Source organism: Xyrauchen texanus, chromosome 32, assembly GCF_025860055.1.
Source record: "Xyrauchen texanus isolate HMW12.3.18 chromosome 32, RBS_HiC_50CHRs, whole genome shotgun sequence".
Taxonomy (NCBI): Eukaryota; Metazoa; Chordata; class Actinopteri; order Cypriniformes; family Catostomidae; genus Xyrauchen; species Xyrauchen texanus.
This window is the reverse complement of record NC_068307.1, coordinates 5,691,881-5,719,318: the sequence shown is the minus strand read 5'-3', so window position 1 is coordinate 5,719,318 and position 27,438 is coordinate 5,691,881. Positions and strand designations below refer to the sequence as shown.

The following is a 27,438-nucleotide window of genomic DNA, read 5'->3' as shown; positions in this document are numbered from 1 at the left end:
TTGTCCTGAACAAAATGTGCCTTTCCATAAAATTGTCAAATTATCTGATATATATAAAAAAAAACATAATTATGTAATTAAATACATAATTATATTATATATAAAAATAATAAAATGGCTACCTGTATGTTGGTTACACCACATGAATTTGATTTGGTGAACAAACGTTTTCCAAATATTAATGCAAGTTTAAAACATCATTGTTTCACTTCTATTTTTTTATTTTTTTTTAAAAGAAATAATAATAAAATATTATTCCAAACTACTTATCCCAACATTTACTTTATCCAGAATTTCAGCTTTTAATGAGAATTTTACTTTATTTATTAACTTATTACTTTCTCTGGACGGTTCCTCCACATTTTTGTGACTTAGCCCCAGAAAAAATATCAAAATGACTTTGAATTCAGTAACTGATAATATGTTTTACAGGTATAATAGAGGTGTGTTCTAGTAATTGTTTTGTGTGAATTACATTTTGATATGTATTTTTTAATAACTTAATAGATCCGGACCAAAAAATCAAAAGAGAGAGAGTTTCACACCATTAACCCATAAATATCTTTAAGTTATGGCACTTGCTTTTAGCTAGTAACTAGAAACTATTCCAACTGTAAGTAGTGGGCCTGTCTATTCTATTCCATTAATAGTATTTTTGTTACTTGCAGTGAGTGACCTGTTAATTTATGCTATTGAATTCCACGTGGCTCTTTAGGCCAGATATCATATACAGGATTGCTTTCCGACACAATTTCAACAGTTAAAACTACTTTAAGTTTTACTATTAAAATATTTATTAGATACTATTAGGCTACGTATTCATTATTTATAGTAAGTCACTATAGTTTCTTCAGTCAAAAATAATAGGCTGCTCTGGAAAGATTTTGGAGAAACGTTCATTACATGAAGTAGATGCTTGATCTCTTCTTAGATAATGCATATCATTTATACAAGTCATTTTAATTGTGTGGAGCCTTAAACTCTTTAAAATTAATTCAACTCCTTAACACTTTTCAGAGTTTAGCTAATCTATAAATTATGAGCTATAATTTAATCTGTCAATCAAAGAGTCAATTAAAGAGTCAATCAGGACCTCTGAAGTTGACCCTTTGCAGCAAAATGAAATATTTAATATTTAAATATGCTCTATCGATAGAGGGCGCCAATTCTCTATTTATATTTGTAAATTAGGAGACAGACGTACCAAATTCAGCTGAATTTTTTTCACAAAGTCTAACTGTAGAATGATTGCAGAGACATTTATCCCAAAACCAAGAAAAATATTTCAGCTCTGTAGGTCCATACAATGCAAGTGAATTTTGGCCAGAACTTTCAAGGTCCAAAAAGCATATAAAGGCAGCATAAAAGTAATCCATACGACTCCAGTGGTTAATCCATATCTTCAGAAGCATTATGATAAGTGTGCATGACAAACAGATCAATATTAAAGTCCTTTTTTACTATAAATCTAAATTTATACTTAAACTTTGACATTCTTATTCTTTTGTATTTTTCGATTAACATTCTTCATACATATCACCACCTACTGGGCAGGGAGGAGACTTTATAGCACACAAAAAAAACGTTCTCACCCACACTTATATCGCTTCTGGAAATATGGAGTCATATGGGTTACTTTTATGCTCACTTTATATGCTTTTTGGGCCTTCAAAGTTCTGGCCACCATTTACTTGCATCGTATGGACCAACAGAGCTCAGATATTCTTCTAAAAAAATCAGGGATGGCATGAGAGTGAGTAAATGCTGAAACAATTTTGTAATAACTATCCCATTAACTGCTAAGCTTTCACATAAGCTAAACTGGCAATTCGCATATCACACACAGGAGAGAAAATGCAGATAAGTCATGTTTATTGGTGTCAAGAAGAAATCATTTCACAAATATGATGGCATGTTAGGATAGGGTGTGTGTGTGTGGGGGGTATTGTCCGAATACTGAAAATATTAACATTTTTCCAAAACAATGAATTTTCCATTATTGTACAAACAGTTACGCATATAGTCATCTACATACATTTTGTAATTTGATTAAAAAATGTTGGGCATAATAAAAGTGCAATTTTAGCTTGAGTGATTTAATGAGGTTTGGCCAGGTGAGTAAGTCATACACTTACATATGCATGCATAGGTCAAATAATGCAATCCTTTTTAGATTCTTACTAAATTACAGTTTTTAAAATCTACACAGCAACAAATAGCACACTCAATGCTATGTCATTATCAGTGTCATTATTTAAAGTTATAATTATCAGTGGTCCCCTTGTTACTTTCAACACTGCCTCCTCATACAGACTAATACGTTAAAAAACAAAAACAAAGCAATTCTGTGAATGGTTTACACTTTCATACAAATCACACATATTGTATTCAGATATTCCACAAATAGAATTACCTCCTCCAGCACACCTCCATATGATGCAAACATAAACTGGACAAACAGGTGACAAAACTTCCACTCAGACGTCCAGTGACATTCTGAAGTGCTGTGCCCTCTGAGCCAGCTCTTTGGCAATGTGCTGTGCCTCTTGGAGAGCTGTTTTGTCTGGGAAGTTTAAAGCTGCCTTCTTAGTGACCACGGCCAGTTGCTTGAGATGGGCACACAGCTGGTTGCTCATAGATAACATTTCCCGGCTGGCCTCTCTACACTTAGCTTCACCACACAGAGTGTTTACAAGTCTTTGGCCCACCATAATGACCAGCTTACTGTGGGAAATGAACTTCTCAGGGGGCTGGCCGTCGTTAAGACTACTTAAAAACACGCCGATGGCCTTCTGAATAGCTCCAAAATATAGGCGGCAGTGATCAGAGATTGAAGGCTTCCTGCAGGGGCTAATGGACTGTGATATTGAGACCTGAAGACACAGTAAAAAAATCAATAGTTTTAACCCAATAGTTGGAGCTTTATACTTTGCATTTGGGGACATATTTTCAGCTACATTACTTTCAAACAGAACTTACCTGTTTTTTCAAAGTATCACCATGTCTCTTTGATTTTAAGCTGCCCTTTACTGTTTTCAGCTGTTGGTTAAACTCTGTGTTTGTCTGTTGAAAAGAAATAACATTGGTTAAAATATTTATTAATAATAATACATATTGAATAATACTAATATTTATTAAGAATAGTTATACAAAATCACTCAGTCTATTTGTATGATTTATGCATTTCAATTGAATGATAAACGTTAATTTAATAATAATTATGTTTATTTTAGAACATATTTAATAATACTAACATTTATTATTAATAATAATTATACAATATCACTCGGTCTTTGTGTAAGACACATGTATTTCATTTGAATGACACATTTTAATTAAATAATAATAGTTTTTATTTTTATATCATATTTAATAATATTACCATTATTATTATTATTATCTAAAATATACAATACTGTTCAGTCTATTGGTAATATTTTAATTTAATGACAAATGTTAATTTAACAATAATTATTATTATTTTTATAACATATTTAATAATACTAATATTTATTAATAATAATTATTATATAAAATCACTCAATCTATTTGTAAAATGTATGCATTTCAATTGAATGACACATTTTCATTGAATAATAATAATTATTATAACTGTATAACATTTTAAATAATACTAACATGAATTATTCATAATAATTATACAATATCACTGAGTCTATTTGTAATATTTATGCATTTCAATTGAATGACAAACTTTTCATTTGATATTTATTATTATTTTTATAACATATTTCAAAATACTAATGTTTATTAATAATAATAATTATACAATACCGCTCAGTCTTTTTTTAAAGATTTATGCATTTTAATAGTGACGCATTTTCATTCAATAATAATAATATTTATAACATATTTAATAATACTAACATTGATTATAGATAATATTTAATCATGCAATTTCACTCAGTATATTTGTGAGATTTATGCATTTCAATTGAATGACACATTTTTATTTAATAATGATAAATATATTATGAAGTATTTAAGTTTAATTACAGTGGTGGCCAAAAATATTGGCACCCTTGGTAAATATGAGCCAAGAAGGCTTTGAAAAAATCTGCATTATTTATCATTTTTATCTTTCATTAATTTTATTTTTTAATATAACCTTTAATTGAAGTAAAACATTGAAACAGGGGAAAATCTCATTATTAAATAAATATTTTTCTCCAAAACACATTGGCCATAATTATTAGCACCCTTTTATTCAGTACTTTTTTCAGCATCCCTTTGCCAAGATCAGCTCTGATTCTTCTCTTATAATGCCTAATGAGGTTGGAGAACACCTGGCATGAGATCTGAGATCATTCGGTTACACAGAATCTCTCCAGATCCTTCAAATTCAGAGTTCCATGTTGGTGGACTCTCCTCATCAGATCACCCCACAAATTTTCTATGGGGTTCTGGGGACTGGGATGGCCATGGCCATGGCAGAACCTTGATTTTGTGGTCAGTGAACCATTTTCATGTTGATTTTTATGTTTATTTTGGATCATTGTTCTGCTGGAAGATCCAACACTGGCCCATTTTTAGCTTTCTGGCAGCGGCAGTCAGGTTTTGATTTTTTATCTGTTAATATTTGATAGAGTCCGTGATGTATTCAAACAAGATGTCCTGGACCTCTGACAGAAAAACAGCCCCACAACATTAAAGACCCAGCACCACATTTAACCGTGGGCATTGGATACTTCTTCATCTCTGTGTGCGCCAAACACATCTCTGGTGTTTGCTGCCAAAAAGCAATTTTTTTGTTTCATCTGTCCATAGAACCCGGTCGCATTTGAAGTTCCAGTAGTGTCTGGCAAACTGAAGACGCTTGAGTTTGTTGTTGGATGAGAGCAGAGGCTTTTTTTCTTGAAACCTTCCCAAACTGAAATGTTTATTTTTTGTAGACTTTCAGACCCCAAGACTCAACTAATTTCTGCAATTCTCCAGCTGTGATCCTTGGAGATTCTTTGGTCACTTGAATCATCCTCCTCACTGTGCATGGAGACAATATAGACACATGTCCTTTTCCAGGCCGATTCTTAAGATCTCCAGTTGATTGGGACTTGTTCATTATTGAGCTGATGGTGGAAATGGGCATTTTCAATGCTTTGACTATTTTCTTATAGCCACTTTCCATTTTGTGAAGCTCAACAACCTTTTGTCGAACATCAGAACTATATTCTTTAGTCTAACACACTGTGATGGATGATTAAGGGAATTTGGCCTGTGTTACCTCATATTTATACCCCTGTGAAACAGGAAGTCACGGCTGAACAATTTCGTGTTCCTAGTCACCCAGGTGCACTAAAAAATGTAAAATATGAATGGGAATATACTTTTACTCATAATAATCTCTAGGTGTGCCAATAATTGTGGCCAACATGTTTAGTAGAATTTTTTTTATATTTAATAATGAGATATTTCCCCTCTTTTAATTGTTTTACTTCAATAAAAGGTTCGATTTTTGTGAATATTTTGAATGAAATATCAAAATGATAAACAATTCAGATTTTTTTTTCCACAGCCTTCTTTGCTCATATTTACCAAGGGTGCCAACATTTTTGTCCATCACTGTAAATACTACACATTATGTCTAATTCATACATTTTGTTTGTCAAAAATTCAGTTTGATGGAAATATGTAAATTGCAATTCAAAATATTTACACAAAAAAAGCATTTAAGCTTATTTTAAATGTTTACGCATTTCAACTTCCATCGAGTTGAATTGAGTAGTTTAAGACTAATTTAATCACCATTATATAGCTGAGAAACATTATATTATAATCAAAATTATTATAAGTAGAATTAGTGGTTCTGTATGCTGAAGTGTGAATTTCCTACCTGAAGCTGTATATAATCACTCTCATCTATTCCAGAGTCCACCATCGGATCACTTTTGCTGAGACTTTTCCTGTCCAACAGGCCTACGTGCTCCACCATGTCCGTTTCCTTAGCAGTCGCTCTGAAAAGAAGCTTGCCATTTGCATTCAGGATGGAAACCAACCTCTTCACATCCTCTGGTACAGTACGAGCCACCATAACAAACCGCTCCAAGTTATCGGGTGTCTGTGACTGGCCTGCATCCTGAGCCAGACTTTCCAGCAGCCAACCCAGATCTCGCAGAGCACCTGACGCCTGCTGCAGGATCAAACCCGAGTCCTCAACAATGGAGAGCTGCTTTAGTAGCCTGGTCTGCAGGTTTGAGTCTGTCAACCTTTGCGCATTACCTCTAACATCCAGGGTGAAGTTTATGAAGCAGGTGACAGAGTCGGTCACGTCTTCGGCAGCTTCGCGGATCTGTTGGAGGTGCTGTCCCAGGTGCTCTTTGCTCCTCCATTTGCTGCTCACGAACAACATAAGCTTCGGCACAGATTGGCACACAGATTCCTGCAGCTCAAGCAGCTTGTTTCCAGCTTCCTCCGGAGAAAGGCTGACCTCACGCAAGCGCTCGGGCTCTGGAGAACTCAGCATGAAAGAGTCGCAAGAGCTCCTGGAAGAGCTGGAGGCTGTGGAGGAGGTGGACACCGTTGAGCTTCTCTGACTGTCTTTGTTATTGTCATCGTCCCTTCTAATTGCCCCTTCCATGGGTTGCCTAGACATTGTCCTGGCCCTGGAGGGCCGATAAAGTTGGTCATTCATGTATCCGGGTTTACCCATGCACTGAAGGGGCTCATTGCTCTTGTTAGAGGCAGTTTCAGGAAGTCTTTGCTGTCTGGGTAACAGTTCAGAATGTGCAGAGGTCTCTGTTTGTCTCAGGCACGGTGGGACATCATAGGTGCATGAATCTGTACAAGACTGCACATTCATGCTTGGTTTGGGGATGTCATAGAGGGGTTGGATGAGACTTTGTTTCCTCTCAGGCCAAACGTGAGCAGGCAGAGTGTCATAAAGCTGGTTGTTTGAATTTATACATTTAGGTGGCATGGTGTCATAGTGACCAGTTTCACCGCATTGTTTTTGTGGCAACACGGGCACATCGTAGATCCATTCAGACTTACAAGGTTTTGGCATTGTGCTAAAATCATATGAAGGGTTTTGAATATCCTCTCTGATGAAGGGCATTGGGATTTCATAATTGGGGTCTTGGGAAGCCAACGGTGGTCTAGTGTAGGCCTAAAATAAATAAATAAGTAAAAAGTACCAAAAAATGTAAATCTTCACCTGACATTTAACAGAATCCATTGATTCAGCTTTTTGCTTCATTGGATTTATTTGTCTAGCACAAAGATAATAATCAAAAAACAAGAACATAGTAGAAAATAAATATGTGCAGGAGAGACTTGAGTATTCTTTGAATACCTCTTCTTATACATTTACAGTATAATAGATGACAAGTTAAAGACTTGTGTGTATGTGAGTATACGAGACATTACATGATGAGATTAAAAAAATTGTTTGAAGTTGTTTATGGATGACGACATTTTATGAAAGTGTGATATATTTCTATATTTGATAGAGAACTGATGGGAATTGAAAATTCCTTAGATTTGTATTCACCCTCGTGTTGTTCCACACCTATATAACATTCTTTTTTCCAAGGAACATCATGAATAAATGTGCTAAATTTTGTGTGCGTTTAATTGGACCGTGGCAATATTTATAGTTAGCATTGAGCGACCCCGCATCCACATGTGTGGATGTTGTATTTTGGCTTTGCGATACGCAACGCATAATTTAAATGAATTTGAAACTGACTGTATACTGTTCACAAGACTCTAGACTGCCATTTAAAGGTTAAACGTCTGCTGCACCATTTCACGTGACACAACAGCACAGCGTTGATTTTCTGTTTGGGTGTAAAGAGTAGCAACTCTTTAAAAATCATTCTTTTTATGGCGCCACATACGTCGAAATTGGGACAGTATTCCCTCAAATGTTGAAAAAACATGTTAGTGGGTCATAGTTCTAAAGTGACTTTTTCGAACTAGCAAGGAAGGCTCGGACTGTATCAAAGCAAGATACTGAATCCGTGGCACAATCACAATCATTTATATTTTACGACGAACCGTTGAATTATTGAAAAATAATGCACACTGTGGTGGTAATGCTTTCACGATGCGCAGAAGAGTTTATATTATATTTTTCAATGATTCAACGTACATTCTTTTCATCCTCTTGTACATATAATAAAAAGTTAGATTTGTTTATTATCTTCATTTTTGTTTTATTCTTATTTGTAAATATAATACAAATAAATTCAGAATTAAATCAGTAAAAATGTTTTACACAAATTAATAATAGATCTAGTATGTGCTGCTGTACAGGTGTGTTCATGCTTACATTTATTTTCATTGCATTTGGACATCTCGTGTTGTCTAGAATTTCATATCTCTTATGAACCTCTGTGGTTGACATCAGCGATGTATTCCTTTGCAAAGGTCGCAGTGGAGATGGCTTTAAAAGACAATACATTTCAACATCAAATTTTTTTCATACCCTTTTGTCAATTATTTCTCATAAGCTGACCAACACACTTTATAAGATATTTTGATTGACTAACCACCCTAAAAAATGTGCTTCATGTTGAAACATCTAAATTAACTGCTTATATTCCATTCAGAAATGTGTCTAAATTATGTCTAACCTGTTCAAATGTCATTTGAACAGGTTAGATCCAAGCAGAAATAGATCCTTTAACTACAATTGCAGGTTACTGCTTCTTCAGACTTACTGTGAACATGGAGGTTCTTCTCACCAGGCTTGGAACATCATAAATGTCTGCACCAGTTCTGCAATGAGCAGTTGAAACCTGCACAGAGTAGAAATGTAAGTCTAGGCATAAACCTAACTAAGCAAGCAAAATTTGAATACTCTGGAGCTGACAACATGTGGCCCACTTCATAGTGAGATACTGGATCCTTACAAGTGGTATCCAGTTTATAGTATTTGTGCCCAATTAACCCAGTTCTATAATTAAAGCCATGCCACACATAAGCCGGTAGAGCACAACAGCCAAGCTAAACACCTCTCCCTGAAGCAGAAATAGGCAACATATGAACCCAGTTACCTCTCCTACTGTATACCAGAGGCATTGACTTTAAAGGCATATTCCAGGTTCAATACAAGTTAATCTCAATCAACAGCATTTGTGGCATAATGTTTAATAACACAAAAGAGAGGCACTTACAATGCAAGTAAATGGGGCCAATTGTTGGAGGGTTTAAAGGCAGAAATAGGCAGCTTATAATTTTATAAAAGCACTTACATTAATTCTTTTTTCTCCCCAATTTGGAATTCCCAATGTGCTCTAAAGTCCTTGTGATAGCGTAGGACGAATTTCAGTTGCCTCTGCTTCTGAGACCGTCAATCTGCGCATCTTATCATGTGGCTTATTGAGCAAGTTACCGTGGAAACATAGCGCATCTGGAGGCTTCACGCTATTCTCCATGGCATCCACGCACAACTCACCATGCGCCCAACCGAGAGCCACAAGCACATTATAGCGACCACGAAGAGGTTACCCCATGTGACTCCACCATTCCTAGCAACTGGGCCAATTTGGTTGCTTACGCTGGAGTCACTCAGCACGCCCTGAATTTGAACTCACGACTCCAGGGATGGTAGTCAGAGTCAATACTCGCTGAGCTACCCAGAACCCCACTTACATTCATACTTGAGTAAAAATGGTGTATTATTTGAGCTGCAAAGTTGTTAAAATCGTTGTTTTGTCATTGACGGTTGTTAGGGTGTACAGTGTTGCATCGTCATGGCAACAAAGTTGTCAAATTGGACATGACTTTATACAGAAAAGGTTAGAAAGCTTTTTTAATCTTGCTAAAATCATGTTAACGTGCATATTGTTTACATCTTGTGGCTACACTTTTGAAACAGTGAGTATCTTAATGTTTACAGCTTGGCCCCATTCACTTCCATTGTAAGTCAGTAACTGTCACCCAGAGTTTTGCTTTTTTAAGAGTCATTTTTGGTCCCCTCTGGGAGTCTTTTGCAGCTTTTGCATTAAATGGTGCTATTTGCATTAAATCAGCATATGATTGCATATTTAACATTAGGCTTTCAATCAATGTATATTTGTCAAGCTGGAAGCCTGGCCTCTATATATGATGATTGGTCGAGCTCTGGGTGGGACTTCACAACAAACAGCCAAAAATGTAAACGATGATGTTCATGATTGACAAGAAATGTATGAAATGTAGAGATATATCTGTTGAGTTCTTTTTGGGGTTTTTTTTTTGCCATAAGATCAGCAGGAATTTGAACATTTGAACATTAATATATTAACGTCACCAGACAAAATAATCTTTACAAGCTTCAGTGATTTTTTATTTTTGTACACTTTAGCTTTACATACTCATGCTTTAAGATTTACTTACAATTCAAAGTAATTTATAAAATGCAAGAAACGTAGTTTAAGAGCCCATGTTTTCGTGTGTATATGGTATTTTCTGAGAAGGATATAGCATCAGACAGAGCTCCAAAAAGAGTTGGAAGCTCCAAACCACCAGCAAAGATATAGGGAGCCCCTAACCTAACCCTTTCCCTAACCTACATGTGGAAGTGATGCCATCTTTAGGAGTTGGCGCAACACCCTTTGGGAGTAACACCGCCCACTTCTGGAGTAACCACGCCCTCTTTTGGAGATTCCAAACCCATTTGAAGGTCTCCGGCCTGCAGCTATACCTACTTGCATTTTCACAGTGAAATAATTATCTGTACTACTGTATATATTGTTCTTAGCATTCCAAAATATCATATTTAAAATCCAAAAGAAAAAAGCAAAAATCCGGGTTACAGTGAGGCATTTAAATGGAAGTGAATGGGGCCAATCCGTAAATGTTAAAATACTCACTTTTTCAATAGTATAGTCACAAGAAGTAATCAATATGTGTTGTTAACATGATTTTAGAGTGATAAAATTACTTACTAACCTTTTACTGTGTAATGTTATTAATTTTACAACTTATACGAGATACACGTACAGATATATGCAATCTGACGTAAAACATTATTTTTTATTTTTTATTTCATTTAGCCATTTCACCATTTGAGCAGCTTTTGGGAACAATATTGCAGATGCCCCAAAAAAGTCTGTGCTTCCTCACTTTTGATTGCATTATATCTACACATTAACTTACTGAGACACTTCTCTTTCTTTCTAGCTTCCTTTTTTCCTCTTTCTTTCTCTCTCTGGGGTCCACAACCTCACTTCTGGTTGCAGTTAGTGGTGTCTGAGTTCTGTCTTTTCTGCTGTTTTACAAGCCCATAAAGCCCCAGTGCTACATACCTGTCCCCACAGAGAGAGGCCCCTGGCCCCCATCTGTGAACTCTTTGCTAGCAGGGGTTTCCGAGACATTGCTTTTTTAGCCTCAGTTGAACCTATACTAAATCATCTACATATTAAAACCTGTCTTTTCTACTCTTAAATGCTTGGATAATTGGCTTTCTTTGAATATGTTGTTTTTAATAAATGACTATGAATTGAAAATGACATACATTGTGATAGCTGATGTGTCTTACGTCATGTGGAGAGCTTGTTCCTTCAGGATCATCTCTTGCCATGTGTTTAACTGGTGAATGGAAGGGTTGGAGGGGCACTACATGTATTTCTTTCATAGGTTCATAAATGTTATTTGCGGGTGATAGCCTGGAAGCTTTAGGGGTTTGATAGATGCTCTGATGGCTTTGGTTGCCCAAGGAGTCCTTCTTAGTACCAAAGTTAATACCAAGTTTCTCAGCCTCTGCTGGCAATAGGGGACGTAGGCGGTTTGCCGGTGCCTGGCCCTGACACCCATGTAGAGAGCACTTCCACCAGCCAGTGTTCCCTGCCACATTCTTATCCAGCACCATGATGATGTCACCCTTGGAAAAAGCCAGCTCATCTTCACTTTCAGCTATATTGTCAAAGATTGCTTCGGCATACAGGGTCTGGAGGAAACAGAAGACATGAGAGTCGGGTCACTCAATGCAAATTCTGACCCATGATGACGACACATGATGACAATGACACCCAATGAAGGACCAGCATTGATGAGAGTGCTGTCCTGCAATAATATTTGTACAAACAGTGGCTTTGTATTTCGAGAATAATGGGACTGTGCGCTGGGCTGAGCTAGGCACAACTTTGTAGACCTACTGAAAGAATGTGTCCTTATTCCCCAGATATCCCGGTTTTCTCTTGCAGAGGTTTTTGCTTGTTGGTTTCAAATACCTAGTTTAAAACCAAAAGGGATGTAAACCAATTTTAAAAAAAGCAATGGAATTCCATTGGTATAAAAACTGGGTTATTTTACATTAGTATGGCTACAACTGCATAAACATGTGATTAGAAACAAACGATTTAACGGGATAGTTCACCCAAAAATGAAAATTCTCTCATCATTTACTCATGCCATCCCAGATGTCTAGGACTTTCTTTATTCTGCTGAACAACAAAAAAAGGTTTGTAGAAGAATATCTCAGCTCTGTAGGTCCATACAATGCAAATGAATGGTGGTCAGAACTGTGAAGCTCCAAAAAGCTCATAAAGGCAGCATAAACATAATCCATACGACTTCAGAAGTGATATGATAGGTGTGGGTGAGAAACATATTAATATATAATATAGTCCTTTTTTTATATAAATTATTCTCCCTGCCCAGTAGGTGGCAATATGCACAAAGAATGCAAATCAACAAAAACAACAGAAGAATGTGAGAGTGTAGATTTAGAGTAAAAGAAGGACTTAAATTTGTATCTGTTTCTCACCTGCACCTATCATATCACTTCTGAAGACATGGATTTAACCACTGGAGTCATTTTGATTACTTTTATGCGGTTTTTATGTAATTTTTGGAGCTTCAAATTCTGGTCACCTCTCACTTGCATTATATGGACCTACAGAGCTAAAATATTCTTCTGAAAACACATCTGGGTTGGCACGAGGGTGAGTAAATTATGAGAGAATTCTCATTTTAGGGTGAACTATCCCTTTAAAGAGACGATAAACAAAACAAGCTTGCTTTGGTACAATGTTCAAAATTTTATGCACATTAATACAATTATTTTATGGGAGATGGATGGGTAAAATAAAGTAGCTGGAGTAGCTGTGTAGCGTGTCATAAGAAGAAATGTGGTGCCATGCTGTGCAACAGTGTAAACAGCTCTATTGGTTTCAATGGGACTGATTTTAGTTTGTTGCGTCGCAATACCCCTTAAGTGTCTGGTGTAGACAGGGTATTAGAACTTTTTAAATTTTTAACCACTTTTATGTAGGTTTACAATGACTATACCTGTTTATATTGTATCATGTTAAAGACATAATATTGCAGCACCACAGTAAGTGCAATTTTCTTAAAAGGAATATTCAGGTTACAATACAAGTTAAGCTCAAATCGACAGTGAGGCACTTACAATGGAAGTGAATGGAGCCAATCTGTAAACATTCAAATACTAGCTGTTTTAAAAGTATAGCCACAAGACGTAAACAATATGCGCGTTAACATGATTTTAGTGTGTGACAAAATTGTTTACTAAACTTTTCTGTGTAAAATTTGATCCAATTTTACAACTCTGTTGCCATGACGACGTATTCCGTAATGCCTCTGGTAAACGTTTTAATACCAGTGCAAAAACGATGAATTAAACACTTTTAAAGCTCAAACAACACACAAGTTTTAACAGAAGAATGAATTTGAGTGCTTTTATAAAATTATACGATTCAAATTTCTGCCTTTAAACCCTCAAAAAATTGGCCCCATTAAACTATAAGTGTCTCTGTAATCTCATTTCTTTTTATTTCTTTTTTTTATTAAAATTAGGGTCAAGTCAAAATAATTTTTTTGTGGTAAATCAACATTATGCTGCAAATGCTGTCGATTGAACTTAACTTTTATTGAACCTGAAATATTCCTTTAACAATGACATGGATTCAACTTCTTTAAGTAGCAGCCGTCACATAATAGAGTCTAAAGTCATGTGTATGGATGAAAAACCTTCTTCTGTGTCTGGTTTTCACTTCCTTCTACAATTTCCTTTTGAAAAAGGAAACATCTTTCCATAGAATCCCAGAAATAAAACGTGAGTGTTGCTGGTTTAGATGAACAATGAATCCTTTCAATTCATATTTCAGCAGAACTAAAGCACTTTGAACTTCTGTAAATTCAATAGCATTTCCGATTTGTGTTTAAAGTCATACTCGTGTACTCTAATTCTGTATACAGTTATTAATAAACAGTCCGCCAGACTCAAACACCTGCACCTGCAAATCATGGAGCGAATGAGAGATTTGATGCCTGTGGCATGTGGAGAGCCCCTAGCTCAGCACACATCACGACACACACATGCACACACGCCTCTATTATGTGCACACGTCTCTTTAAATCCTGTCCCATGTGCTCACAAATTCCTCAACAGCAAAAGTGCATGCTTTCAAAATTAAATATCACTCCTTCTGGCAGCATTGGAACACTATAGTGGAGGAACTGCTTGTATATATCGACAGCATTTGTGGTATAATATTGATTACCACAAAAATTATTTGATTCGTCCCACCTGCTTTAAAAAAAAGCAAAAATCGAGGTTCAAGTGGGACCCTTACAAGTGAATGGGGCCAATTTTTGAAGGGTTTAAAAGGCAGACTTTTAAAGATTATAATTTTACAAAAGCACATACATTCATTCTTCTGTTAAAATGGAGCTGTAAAGTTGTTGAAATGGCATTTTTAAGGTTGTTTTAGAGATTTAGGGTTTACCGCATTACGTCGTCATGGCAACAAAGTTGTAAATTGGATATAACTTCACACAGAAAATGTTAAAACGCATATCGTTTACGTCTTGTGGCTATACTTTTGTAACCGTGAGTATTTTAAGGTTTACGGATTGTCCCCCATTCACTTCCATTGTAAGTGTCTCACTGGAAGACAGATTTTTACTCTTTTTAAAGAAAAGGAGGGACGGTTCTGAATTAATTTAGGCCTCAAATGCTGTCGATTGACCTTAACTTGAATTGAACGCAGAATAATCCTTTAAAATAATTTTTCAGGTTAAACACAAATGACGTTTTCCCAGCTTCATCATAGCGTCTGTGGCATGCTATCGATATGCCACATTTATTTTTGCATCAATTGAAAAGTATTCACTTTCCCATGTAGCGCTATTGATGGTGAGCTACACAAGCAAGCGATTCGAAAGTTACACTTTCGCTCCAAAATCACATTTATACTGTACTGACAGTTAGGTTTAGGGTTGGGTAAAGAGCTATTACGATAAGCACAACTGTTGACTATTACATAATCAAACAAAAAATACAAAAAACAAACTCCCTTTTGGGGCCACCCTGTGGGCATTTCACTTCAACAACACTTCCAGCTTCAGCCACTGGGGGCAGAACTTCAAATTTCAGTAAACAGACAGATTTCAGCAGAAGAACTTTAAAACTACGGTCAGGGTTGGGAGGGTTACTGTTGAAATATATTCCACTACAGATTACAGAATACATGTTGTAAAATGTCATTTGTAATGTACTCCTTTAGATTACTCAAGGTCAGTAATTTATTCTAAATACTTTGGATTACTTCTGATTACTTATTGGTAATCACTTGTTTTGACTATAAAAACTCTGCCAGTAGAGTAAGACAAAATACACATGTTAAAAATACATTCTCTGAAATTCTCTAAAGAATATGATTTTTGCCCTAATATCAAAGGTCTCACAAGAAAAAGAAAAAAATTCTGATCCAATGTGAATTTTCTTGATAAAAAATATGATCATGTCTGGTAACGTGCATGTAAAATGGCTAGAAATAGCATTTTAGCTTAGCATAAAACAAGGTTTATTTATATTTCTTCTTCTCCAAATTTACTTATAATTCTTTGTCTGTTCATATGAATGTAACACATCATAAGAAAGTGTTTCACTTTGGATCGCATAATTTATATGTATAAATGTTTTCCATCTGAAAGGACTAAATATTAAATGAAAGAAATGACAATAAAATGCAAAGTAATCTCCTCAGTAATCAAAATACTTTGTGAATGTAACTATTCTAAATACCAATGATTTAAATTGTAACTGTAGTGGAATACAGTTACTTATATTTTGTACTTTAAATACGTAATCCCGTTACATGTATTCCGTTACTCCCCAACCCTGCCTACTGTTGATTGATTGATTGATTGATTGATTGATTTTGCCTAAAGCGAAATTCCAATCACTATATAAGGGTAATATTGTATAAGTAAAAGCACAACGCTCCTCAACAAGACACAAGTTGAGGTATAATTCATGTCTGTGACACAAACAATGCAGGACAACTTGTCTTTCAATTTCAATGTACGTGTCTAAAGTATATCTGATGTTGAACTCCCCACCAAGCCATATCCCTCCACATGGCAGCCTTCCTTCCTCGATCCTTCACTCCCTGTTGATAAGAGCCAGATGCGAGTGCTGCCTTAAATGGCTTTCATGTTCGAATCCTGTATGACAAAGCCCCTATTCAGCCCACAAGGCTGACATACCGAGCACCTGTTCCGCTTGCAATTTCTCCAGTCGAATGCAACACGGACCCTGGGTTCTGCATGCTAACCACAACAACCACAGGCCCTCCCACTCAATGCCACACAGGCTAAAGCACGACAGGGCCAGTACCAACATGCTTTGTCTGTGTATGGGAACATTGATGAAAGTGATAACAAGAAACACAAGCTGTGGGTAGAGGCTACACTGTTCATTATATGTTTATTCATGAACGTTTACAAGTTGTATGTGTTTCTGCAAGCACATTTATTTAATTTTAAATTTAAAATTTTCCAAAATTAGGACCCTCATTTGTGGAGTAATTTCCTTTAGACCAAACGATTTTGCACCTAATAAAGTTTATTATTATTAGTGTACTTGTTCACCATGTCGAAATGTCATGTCAGTGAAGAGCATGCTTAAGATGAATTAAAGGACAAGTGATGTTTGAAGAAAACAAAGAAAAATTAAGGTAAACATCACTTTCTTTAGGCGTCATTTCCAATAAATCTGTAATTTTGTCTGATTATTGAAAAAGTGTAAAAATATTATTATTATTATTTTTGGGGGGATTTTTGCCCCTTTTTCACCCAATTTGGAATGCCCAATTCCCAATGTGCTTTTAAGTCCTCTAGGTGGCGTAGTGATTCGCCTCAATCTGGGTGGGGGTGGTGGAGGAATCCCAGCTCCCTCCGTGTCTGAGACCAGCAACCCATGCATTTTATCACGTGGCTTGTTGAGTGCGTAGCCACGGAGACATAGCACGTGTGGAGGCTTTACGCCATCCACGCTCAACTCACCATGCGGCCCACTGTGAACAAACCACATTATAGTGACCATTTTAGCGAGGAGGTTACCCCATGTGACTGTACCCTCCCTAGCAACTGGGCCAACTTGGTTGCTTAGGAGACCTGGCTGGAGTTACTGCCCTGGGATTCGAACTAGCGAACACCATGGGTGGTAGCCAGCATCTTTACCACTGAGCTACCCAGGCCTATATTTAAGGATACATAAAATGTTTGCTATGAAATTAGCCATAGAGAGACTAAGGAGTCCAAACCAAAAGTGCCCAAAGTTGAAGACACATTTGTTGGTCCCATTTTATATAAGGTGTCTTTAACTAATATGTACCAACATTAAAATACAGACAGTACAATATACATATTGTGTAATTACATATTGTTCTACAAAATTCTCACAAGATTCACTTTTGCTGCTGCTGAAGATGAGCTACACATAGGTTTAGGAGTAGGGGTTGGGGTAGAGTAAGTGTTGGGGCAAAGTTAGGTTTAGGAGTAGGGGTTGGGGTAGGGTATGGTTAGGTTTAGGAGTAGTAGAAGTTAAAGACACCTAATATAAAGTGTGTTCGTATGTTTATGTACAAACTGCAGGGATTGTTTTCAACTGTTTTCACGAGAATATCTGTTGAACAGTACACATGTCTTCAGAGGGAAGGGTGCTGAGTGTGTACATTTCTAAGTTTGTGTTTGGTGTATGCTGAAGTGTGTGTGTGTGTACAGTGAGAAAGGAGGTCAGATTCAGCTGGGTGCTGGAATTCCTGCACACGCCTGCTTGTGCGGATCAGACTTGGACAACTGGCCTCAGCTTTTAAGAAGCAGCTGTCTCTCTCCTTCATCTCGCTCTCTCGCTGTCTCTCTCGTGTTGTTCTCATGGCAAAATAACAGTAGCAGCGAGTTGAAAATGTGCAATGCCATGTTTATGCTTTAACACACTAATCTTTATTGCACATTACTCGATTCTGATTGGTCAAGTATTGTATACTGTGGTCAAATATTGTTGTACAATGACCGCCAAACTGTACAGTTTGGATGGATAGATTTGAAGATATTGTACAGAAACTCAAACAAAAGCACAATTTCTAACTTATATTTGTCTACAAAACTAATTCCATAAAGCCTTTAGAAACATTTCAGTTGACAAACATAAATTCAGTCAAGTGCGTTTTAAGTTTTGACTGGCAGGATAGCAAGTTTTATGTCTCTCAAATCACTCCAAATCAATACTTCATGTCCACTTCATATCCATTTATTTGGTAAATAGCCATTTTATAAGCAGGATAGTGTTCAGTCAACTAGTTATTTTGTGACAATAACCATCTGGCGGCATAATATCCCTTATTTATTGCATCCGACAACATTAACTTCCAGAGGCCTGAGCGTGACTGCTGTGTGTGTGCATCTCCATTTCCCTTTTTGATTTGTAACTAGCGGCATTTAATAAACATGCAAAGAAAATAAAAAGTCTGCCCTGGTCTCAGAACAGTTCAAAATGCACCTTATTTTCATCCTAACGCCATAAAGCCTCTGAAAGCAAAAATAAAATTTTCAATGTGAAAATGCACAATAAATATAGGATTTTTATTTAAAATATTGTGCTTTTATACACATTAGTGTACATTGTGTTTAGCAGCATAACAATGATTTTTTGATAAATCGCCCACATTTTTCAAATGGCATATCAGATCAAACTAGAGACTCTAATCTTTTGACTCAAACAGGTTTCAATGGAAAAACATAATTAGGTTTCTTAACAGATGTAGTTTTGTTGGGTTTCTCCCAAAGAAAATCTCCGCCGTGATCGGCAGCATATTGTTTGGTAACATGACTCTGTGCATTGAATGTCTTATTAGGTTTTTTTTTTTTTTAATGTCATTTTAACAATAATTTACTGTAAAAGTATATGTACTCTCTTGTTAAACATAATGTAAATTTTTACCATTAATTATACAGGAAAGTCTTACTTTTTACATCTAAGACATTTAATTTTTACAACATTTTATTGTAAAAACTACTGTATTGTCTTTAAAAATATATTAAAACATTTTACTGTATATTTTACAGTTAATATTCGATAATCAAATAGCATTTTATTTCTGTAGCATTTTTACAGTATTTTACTGTTAAAATTACCTACATTTTTTACAGAGTGTAATTTTTGTCATTATTGTTGTAGCGCCTCAGATGTTCATTTCAACCAGGAATCAGCCACGTAAAATCATTTTGCAAAAACATCGAGGGCGGTCTTCTAGAATGTTCTGATACCCAAGAGGCATTTCAAGTCTTACGTTTTTAAATGGTTATACTGCAGTAGCTTGCAGTGTCGCTAATTAATTTCTCGAATGGACATCTTGACTAGGTTAATAACTACATGCTATTTAATTGTAGCTTCAGTTCCAAAGTATCTTCTCTACATTATATCTGTGAACTGTCCCCCTAAAACTCCCCTTGTATTTCCTGTCTCACAAAAATGACTGACATCATGTTTGACATTATGCAGGGTTACACTAGGTTGAACACAAATTCAATACTCTAAAGATTCACACACATCACTTTCACAGGCTGAATTGAACTGAACTGTAACAGAGTTAGAGTAGAATTTACAGTAAGAATGTGAAGCAGAGATGTAGCGTGTGAGGTATGCATTCCCATTCAATTTAACCTCTCAACCCAAAGGTGAAAGGGCAAAACTCCTGCGTCAGTACTCCTTGGCTACCAATGCAAAGTTATAACAGCCTCAGCAGAGGAATCTAGGTATAAGACAAAAAGGCTAACTAGTCAAGGAATGACACAAACTGACTAATCTTATCATCTTTAGCACTCTAAATGCGAAATAACATCAATGCTTTTAATCGTGAAATGATATTTGAGTCGCGCAGAGAAGCTCTTGATTGATCGAAATGGCCCATATTTCCAAAAGGAAGTATATTTGCTTTTGGAATGCCAGGATTGCTTTGCTGTAGCCTAAATATTTAAAGTGCACTCGCAAGGTCACTGCCAGGCTCAGTAACATGCATTGCCTATCTCTCTTTAAAAGAACAGGAAGCTGTCTTGGTAAGATGATATATTAGACTTTCCCACACTGTGCATGAGAAAGCTCGGATGTGGGGCATCTCAGATGTGCTTAGTGCAAATTGTGTACCCGTAGAAAATTCCACTAATTTTCCAAGCTCTGAACCATCTCTTTCCTTGGAGAATCCTGATAGTTCTGAGACTTAATTGGAAAATCTAGCAAAATATGCTTCAGACAGTCCATGTGTGGTCCAGGCGTGTCGTCGGGAGCCTGATCTCATGAAAATTATGTGACTGTGGCGACATTCTTGCTAAATTATATTACGTGGCTCCTTACATGTAACATGGCAGTTTTGAGGTGAAATGTCCACAGTGTGAACAGAAAGAAAACTTAACTAACCTCAAACCTAAACCTAACTGATAGTGTCATAACAAGAGAATGTAAGATGAAGTCGTTTTGTAGTGTTTCTATGACACTTTCTGCTCTCACGTCGATTCGCATGCTTTTAAAGACTCGTCATCCAAGTGCAACACTCTATCAGTTAAGTTATTTTGATCACAATCAAACAACCTTAAAAATGTTGTTGGTTTTGTAACGTAAATGTTAAAATGTATCACCAGGCGCTATAGCAAGAACGTTTGGATGTCATAGGATAGCATTGTGCGAGGAACAGATAGAAAAGTATGTGTTTATGAACTGATAATCTGCACTGTAAAACAAATCCTGTTGTTTTTTACCCCAAAAAAAATACTGGCAGCTGTGGATGCCAGAATAATTAAGTAAAAAATAAAGTAAACATTTAAACAACTTTACAGAACAACCTGTACATTTTACAGTTTAAAATGGTTGTAATTTACAAGACCACACTGGCACAATAAAAAAATATCTTAAACTTGATATTAGCCTTCTGAAACTGTAAAAATCTGTTTTTTCCTTTATAAGGTATTTGTTAATCATCGTAGTAACTACAGAAGGGCACATGATGACATGAAGTTCATCAATAGTGGCTCCTCCAAGAGAATTACCATTAAACATATAGAGACAGTGCTCAGTGTCACTCACACAAACACTAAACACCGTCAGGGTAACACATGTGAGATTTAAATAATACAGTAAACATTAACTATATTACATCACATATAACACAGGACACCCCAGTGTACGTAACTGATATTAAAAATAAGATGAAACATAACTATTCCCATAAAATATAATAAAATGTAATGGGTCATGCAGGGAATTCTGGGAATGTCTGATTAGTTGTTTTTTTTTTTATGTAATTTTAACAATAATTTACTGTAAAAAGTATATGTACTCTCTTGTTAAACATAATGTACATTTTTACCATTAATTATACAGGAAAGTCTTACTTTTTACATCAAAAGAATTGCATTTTTACAACATTTTATTGTAAAAACTACTGTATTGTCTTTAAAAATATATTAAAACATTTTACTGTATATTTTACAATTAATATTCGTTAATCAAATAGCATTTTATTTCTGTAGCATTTTTACAGTATTTTACTGTTAAAATTACCGAAATGTTTTACATTGTGTCATTTTTGTCATTATTGTTGTAGCGCCTCCGGTGTTCATTTCAACCGGGAATCAGCCACGTAAAATCATTTTGCAGAAACATCTTAACAAGGTCTTCTAGCATGTTCTGATACCCAAGAGTTAAATGTTAAACCCATGTTAAACGGTTATACTGCAGTAGCTTGCAGTCGCTAATTAATTTCTCGAATGGACATCTTGACTAGGTTAATAACTACATGCTATTTAATTGTAGCTTCAGTTCCAAAGTATCTTCTCTACATTATATCTGTGAACTGTCCCCCTAAAACTCCCCTTGTATTTCCTGTCTCACAAAAATGACTGACATCATGTTTATTAAATATTACATCCTCGCTGTAAAGCTTCCTCAGTTTATTTATTTAGTTTTTTCTCAGGGAGGATATAAGACAAAAAAAATTATGGACTGATGTTTAAATATGTCATATCAATGGTTGAGATCACCCATTATCACTAAAAGTTCAAGTTCCCTTTTTAGAAATTTTAGAGTTTTGAAATGAATGCAACAGGAAACGTAAAACGACTGTGCAATACAACGATTAATAGATTTAATATATAGATAAACAGCAGACTATTTTAGACATTTTACTGATATACTGCATCAAAAGTGTAGGGATTGGTGAAGGACTGTTTTGCAAAGCTTATCTGTTTTTCCTCCTTTCCTGGTGTAATTTAGCTGCTGATTTCCTGACCCTTCATGTCTTCTGCTTTTAATGCATCCATGTTGTCACCACATTTTAACCTCTTCCTGAAGCTGAGGCAGGAGCCATGTCACGGAGACATGTAGCCATGTCACAAATGGTTGTAATGCAAAGAACAAGTAAACGGTTTAACAGATTCATCAAGTGAACTCAATAGAACAAAATTAGCATATATGTAGTTTAATCTTTCAGACTTGCAATATCTGATTCAATAACAAGTTTAATAATTGTTAAATCACTTATGACACTGATACCACGTTTGGTGGAGGGGAAAAAAAACAAGTTCTCCAAAGATAACTTTAGGTCCACAACCATTGAAATAAGGAACTATCAATAAGAGAATGCCTTGACATGTAGGCTAAAAGTATTTTTTTTACTAGAAGCATGGGGTTGAATCAGGCCTAGCTGTGGCAGTAATTTTGAAACGAATATTTGCATGTTCCATCAAAGAGTGATTAAAATAGGGTGCATGGTTAGCTCAGCGAGTATCATGACTACCAAACCTGGAGTTGCGAGTTCGAATCCAGGGTGTGCTGAGTGAATCCAGCCAAGTCTCCTAAGCAACCAAATTGGCCTGGTTGCTAGGGAGGGTAGAGTAACATGGGGTAACCTCCTTGTGGTCGCGATTAGCGGCTCTCGCTCTCAATGGGGTGCATGGTAAGTTGTGCGTGGATTGCGGAGAGTAGCATGAGCCTCCACATGCTGCGAGTCTCTGTAGTGTCATGTACAACGAGCCATGTGTGAAGGCAACTGAGACGCGGAAGTGGAGGCAACTGAGACTTGTCCTCCGCCACCAAGATTGAGGTGAGTAACCGTGCCACCACGAGGACCTACTTAGTAGTGGGAATTGGGCATTCCAAATTGGGAAAAAAGGGTTTTAAAAATAAATTTAAATACAATTTGATATGGGAAGGGCAACAGGTAAACTTAAATTGAAAGTTCACCCAAAACTGAAAATTCTCTCAACATTTACTCACCCTAATGCCGTCCCAGATGTGTATGGCTTTCTTTCTTCAGATTAACACAAATTAAGATTTTTAGAAAAATATCTCAGCTCTGTAGGTCCATACAATGCAAGTGAATGGTGGCCAGAACTTTGAAGGTCCAAAAAGTACATACATGCAGCCTAAAAGTAATCCATATGACTCCAGTGATTTAATCTATGTCTTCAGAAGCAATATGATAGGTGTGGGTGAGAAACATTTTAATATTTAAGTATTTTTTTACTATGAATGTTCCTCCCTGCCCAGTAGGTGGCGATATGCACGAAGAGTGTGAATCACCAAAGACAAAAGAAGAAGAATATGGAAGTGGATATTTATAGTATGAAAGAACTTAAATATTCATGTTTCTCACCTGCACCTATCATATCGCTTCTGAAGACATTTATTTAATTGCTGGAGATTCAGATTACTTATGTGCTGCTTTTATGTTCTTTTTGGAGCTTCAAAGTTCAGCCCACCATTTAATGCACTGTATGGACCTACAGAGCTGAAGTATTTTTCTAAAAATCTTCATTTGTGTTCAGCAGACGAAATAAAGTCATACACATCTGAGATGACATGAGGGTGAGTGAATGATGAGAGAATTTCCTTTTTTGGTTGTACTATCCTTAAAGTGACATTTACATGCAATAAATACACACATGACACATTAACAAATGTAATTACCTTCACAAATAATAGCATGCAATTACAGGGTTTCCATTGAAATTGTACAAAATAATGAAGTGACTCATTATCACAAATAAAAACCAGCAGGGTGACCAGGACACCACGTGAAGCAAATTTTGCGATCATTACTGACTGAGTGTACATCATCTCACTTAATACATGGCTATTAACCAAACAAATAAATAAATGGACATGAAATATTTATTTGAGTTTGAATTATTTTGCTAAATAAGAAAAGGCCATGGAGCGATATGAGCAACATAAAAGTAGCCCAGCAAGTAGTTGATTTGTGCTCCTTCTTTTTTTCAGATTGACCAATCAGAATCAAGTATTCCAGAGCGCTGTGTAATTATATGTTAAATGCATACTGTCTATTGTAAGTATTCTGTACTTATTACAAACATATTCAAAACACTGAACACTGTAATGTAGTGTGACCAACTACTTTCATACTTAAAGTGCAAGTTAACCCCCCCAAAAATGTATTATGTTATAACTGACTCATTTTCATGCGAATCCAAACCTTTATGACGTTTTTGTTACGTTCATCACAAAAGGAGAAGTAATGCAGAACGACAACCTCAGTCACCATTCACTTTCAATTCATCTTTTGTTTTTACAATGAAAATGAATGGTGACTGTGGCTGGCATTCAGCCTAACATCTCATTTTGTGATCCTTTGAAAAAGTCACGCAGTTTTGGAACAAAATGAGGGTGAGTGAAAAATGGTGAACTATCCCTATATTATTTCCCATAACCTCAAAAAAGGTTTGTTTGGTGTTGAGGAATGTTTTTCACCTTTGTTGATCTAAAGGTGCACATGCATGCAGTTTTGAAATTTACAGCAGGTCTGGGGTAAATAATATAGTAGTACAGTGATCCCTCATTTAGACAACAGTAGCAATTGAACTGATTAAACTGATTGTAGATGGATTGCCCAACAATTGTTGTTGTTAATGACACTGTGGCTTTCTTGATGCAAAATTGTTGTGATGTGTTTCCACAGAGTGCGAGCGAAGTGTTTTTAACTGTCGAAACAATACAAGTAAACAAAATCAAAAGGGCTTAGTGACAAATCATAATGTGGAAATCTTCACTTTGCCATTACGAGCAACGGACACATACAAAGGTACAAAAAAGCAGCATTTGATGTGTTGAAATCACGAAGATCAGTTGTTCATCATGAACTTCTACATTCTACCTAAATCGCATCAGATAACACCAGACACATTTACTCATGCACAAAAAAGATTGCCCCTTTTGTCACTAGGTATAGTAAAAGAGTATATATTCATCTTAAATTAAAGTTTCATCCCATTACACCATGTCAGAAACCTCTAACCTCTCCAGCTCAACCCAACCCTTGTTTCAAAGGGAGAAAGTATGTTAACGACAGCCATAAAATCCCTTTCTCTGCTTTTGCACTCTCAGGGTTGGTAATATCATATTACATATAGCCAATTTGGAAGTCTATACAAGGCTCAGTGTGGCAAGGGCAGGGGTTAGTGGCTGACATCACATCTAAGACCAAAATGTTAGGGAGTTGGTGGTCAAAATGTCTTTCTCATAGAAAACCGGTTCTTGTTTGGATCAATGACAGCATGCTTGGAACTTCCCTTAATCAATGCCTTAAATATTGCTGGTTCTAAAACACTCAACAGGGTCTAAATAAGTAGTATGAGACAATTTAAAAGATCATTATATTTCTTAAGAAGAAAAAGCTGCTTATTTGGAAGTTAATAGTACTGACCTCCATCCTATTGAGGTATGAGTCCTATGGGTCCCTGAATGAGTCCTAAATCCCATTCAAAAGTCCATGTAGAATTGAAAGACACAGCAAAGTTTGTCTGGACTTGAAAAGTAGCCGAAGGATGTTTTTTGTGTTTCTTTCTCTATCTGTCCTAGTAGAGTTGCTCTCACACATTTACACATTGGCTCAATGAACTCAGAGCCACCAGACACTTCAAAATAAGGGGTGGAGAGTGCAGCATTCAGTCTTGACATGTGTCTTACTCTTGTGAATGTCAGCCAATCAGAATCACCCTCAACAACTGCTACTGCACCTCCTCTAAATTCTATGAAAATGTGACAAAATATTTGAGCTTCTTAGTGAGCAAGCTGCAAAGCAGAAGTTGGCAAGACAAAATTCAGGTTAATTTCCAAGGGAAAAAACAACCCTTTCAGCATTAACATTAATCTTCTTTTACTTTTTGTGTCACTGACTTCTCCCAGATGCGAGGTGAGTTATTGTTTTAATGGGGCAGATTCTCCAGAGTCCAGACTGTGTTGTCAGGACAACAGATAAAGCCCTTGGAATGACCTGGTGGGGGTGGGAGCGTTGGGACAATTGGAAAAAGTCCTTATATATGGTACTTGAGATCAGAACATCTTATAAGAAAACTCAAAACATTATCTTAGTCATATACTTAAAAATGTATAAGGATTCATTATTGGTATTGATGTAACGGGTAAGGACGGACAAGGAGGAGGTGGGAACCGGTTGAGCAGACAATTCATCTTTTAATGACATAAATCAACTTATATTAACTTAAACACACATGCACAGTGGCCGCTTCTCTCTCTCTCTCTCTCTCTCTCTCTCTCTCTCTCACACACACACCATTCAGGGCCGGGCATGCATCCTCACGGCCCAGGCACGCCCTCCTCCTCGTCACAATTGAACACTGCTATTGTTTTCTTTTGTATTCTTAGGTTTAGCAATTATACATTTAATTAATGCATGAATAGAGCAGAACAGGTTCTAGAATTAAAAATCCCATTAATTATTCCCAAAGGCTAATACATTTTTTTGACAGACCTGCCATTTTGAGGTTGTTAATCGATGGTATATGCTTCTGTTGACGCAATCAGTCCACATTATTTCAACATCATTTATTATAAATTGTGTTTAAAAGGACATTTCTGTTAAAGAATTACACTACAAACGAACCTGAGGGGACAAACTACCAATCAGAGGATCACTTGAAACAAGCACTGCAGCGGCCGCCCATGATGCACTGTGATTGACGCAACCAAGTCGGTCTTCCTACAGTCTCAAACTACTTTTTTATTTGTCAATATCTCATTTATCTATTTATGTTTTGCAAAAAAATTAAAATTTATTGTTTCTATACTTAAAATCAACAACTTTAAGGGGCCGTTTACACAACAATATTTTCAACTGAAAAATGATGCACTTTGGCTGTTTGTTTACACGACAA

At 36.2% G+C, this 27,438-nt stretch overlaps 1 protein-coding gene across 3 annotated transcripts; it reads right to left on the bottom strand.

Annotated features, from left to right (window-relative positions):
* Positions 1-1,875: 1,875 nt before the first annotated feature.
* cass4 (Cas scaffold protein family member 4) lies at positions 1,876-26,166 on the bottom strand. Of its 3 annotated transcripts, XM_052101929.1 has the most exons (8): positions 25,968-26,166; positions 12,102-12,176; positions 11,462-11,893; positions 8,682-8,759; positions 8,291-8,404; positions 5,852-7,123; positions 2,980-3,063; positions 1,876-2,873 (listed from the first exon to the last, which is right to left on the bottom strand). In XM_052101929.1, the coding sequence occupies exons 3-8, from the start codon at positions 11,813-11,815 to the stop codon at positions 2,478-2,480; spliced, it is 2,298 nt and encodes a 765-aa protein (XP_051957889.1). In that variant the 5' UTR covers positions 11,816-11,893; positions 12,102-12,176; positions 25,968-26,166; the 3' UTR covers positions 1,876-2,477. The 3 variants fall into 3 exon arrangements, with proteins under 3 accessions (XP_051957889.1, XP_051957886.1, XP_051957888.1); XM_052101926.1 differs by lacking the exon at positions 12,102-12,176; XM_052101928.1 differs by lacking the exon at positions 12,102-12,176 and having other exon boundaries at positions 11,486-11,893.
* Between the last annotated feature and the right edge of the window lie 1,272 nt (positions 26,167-27,438).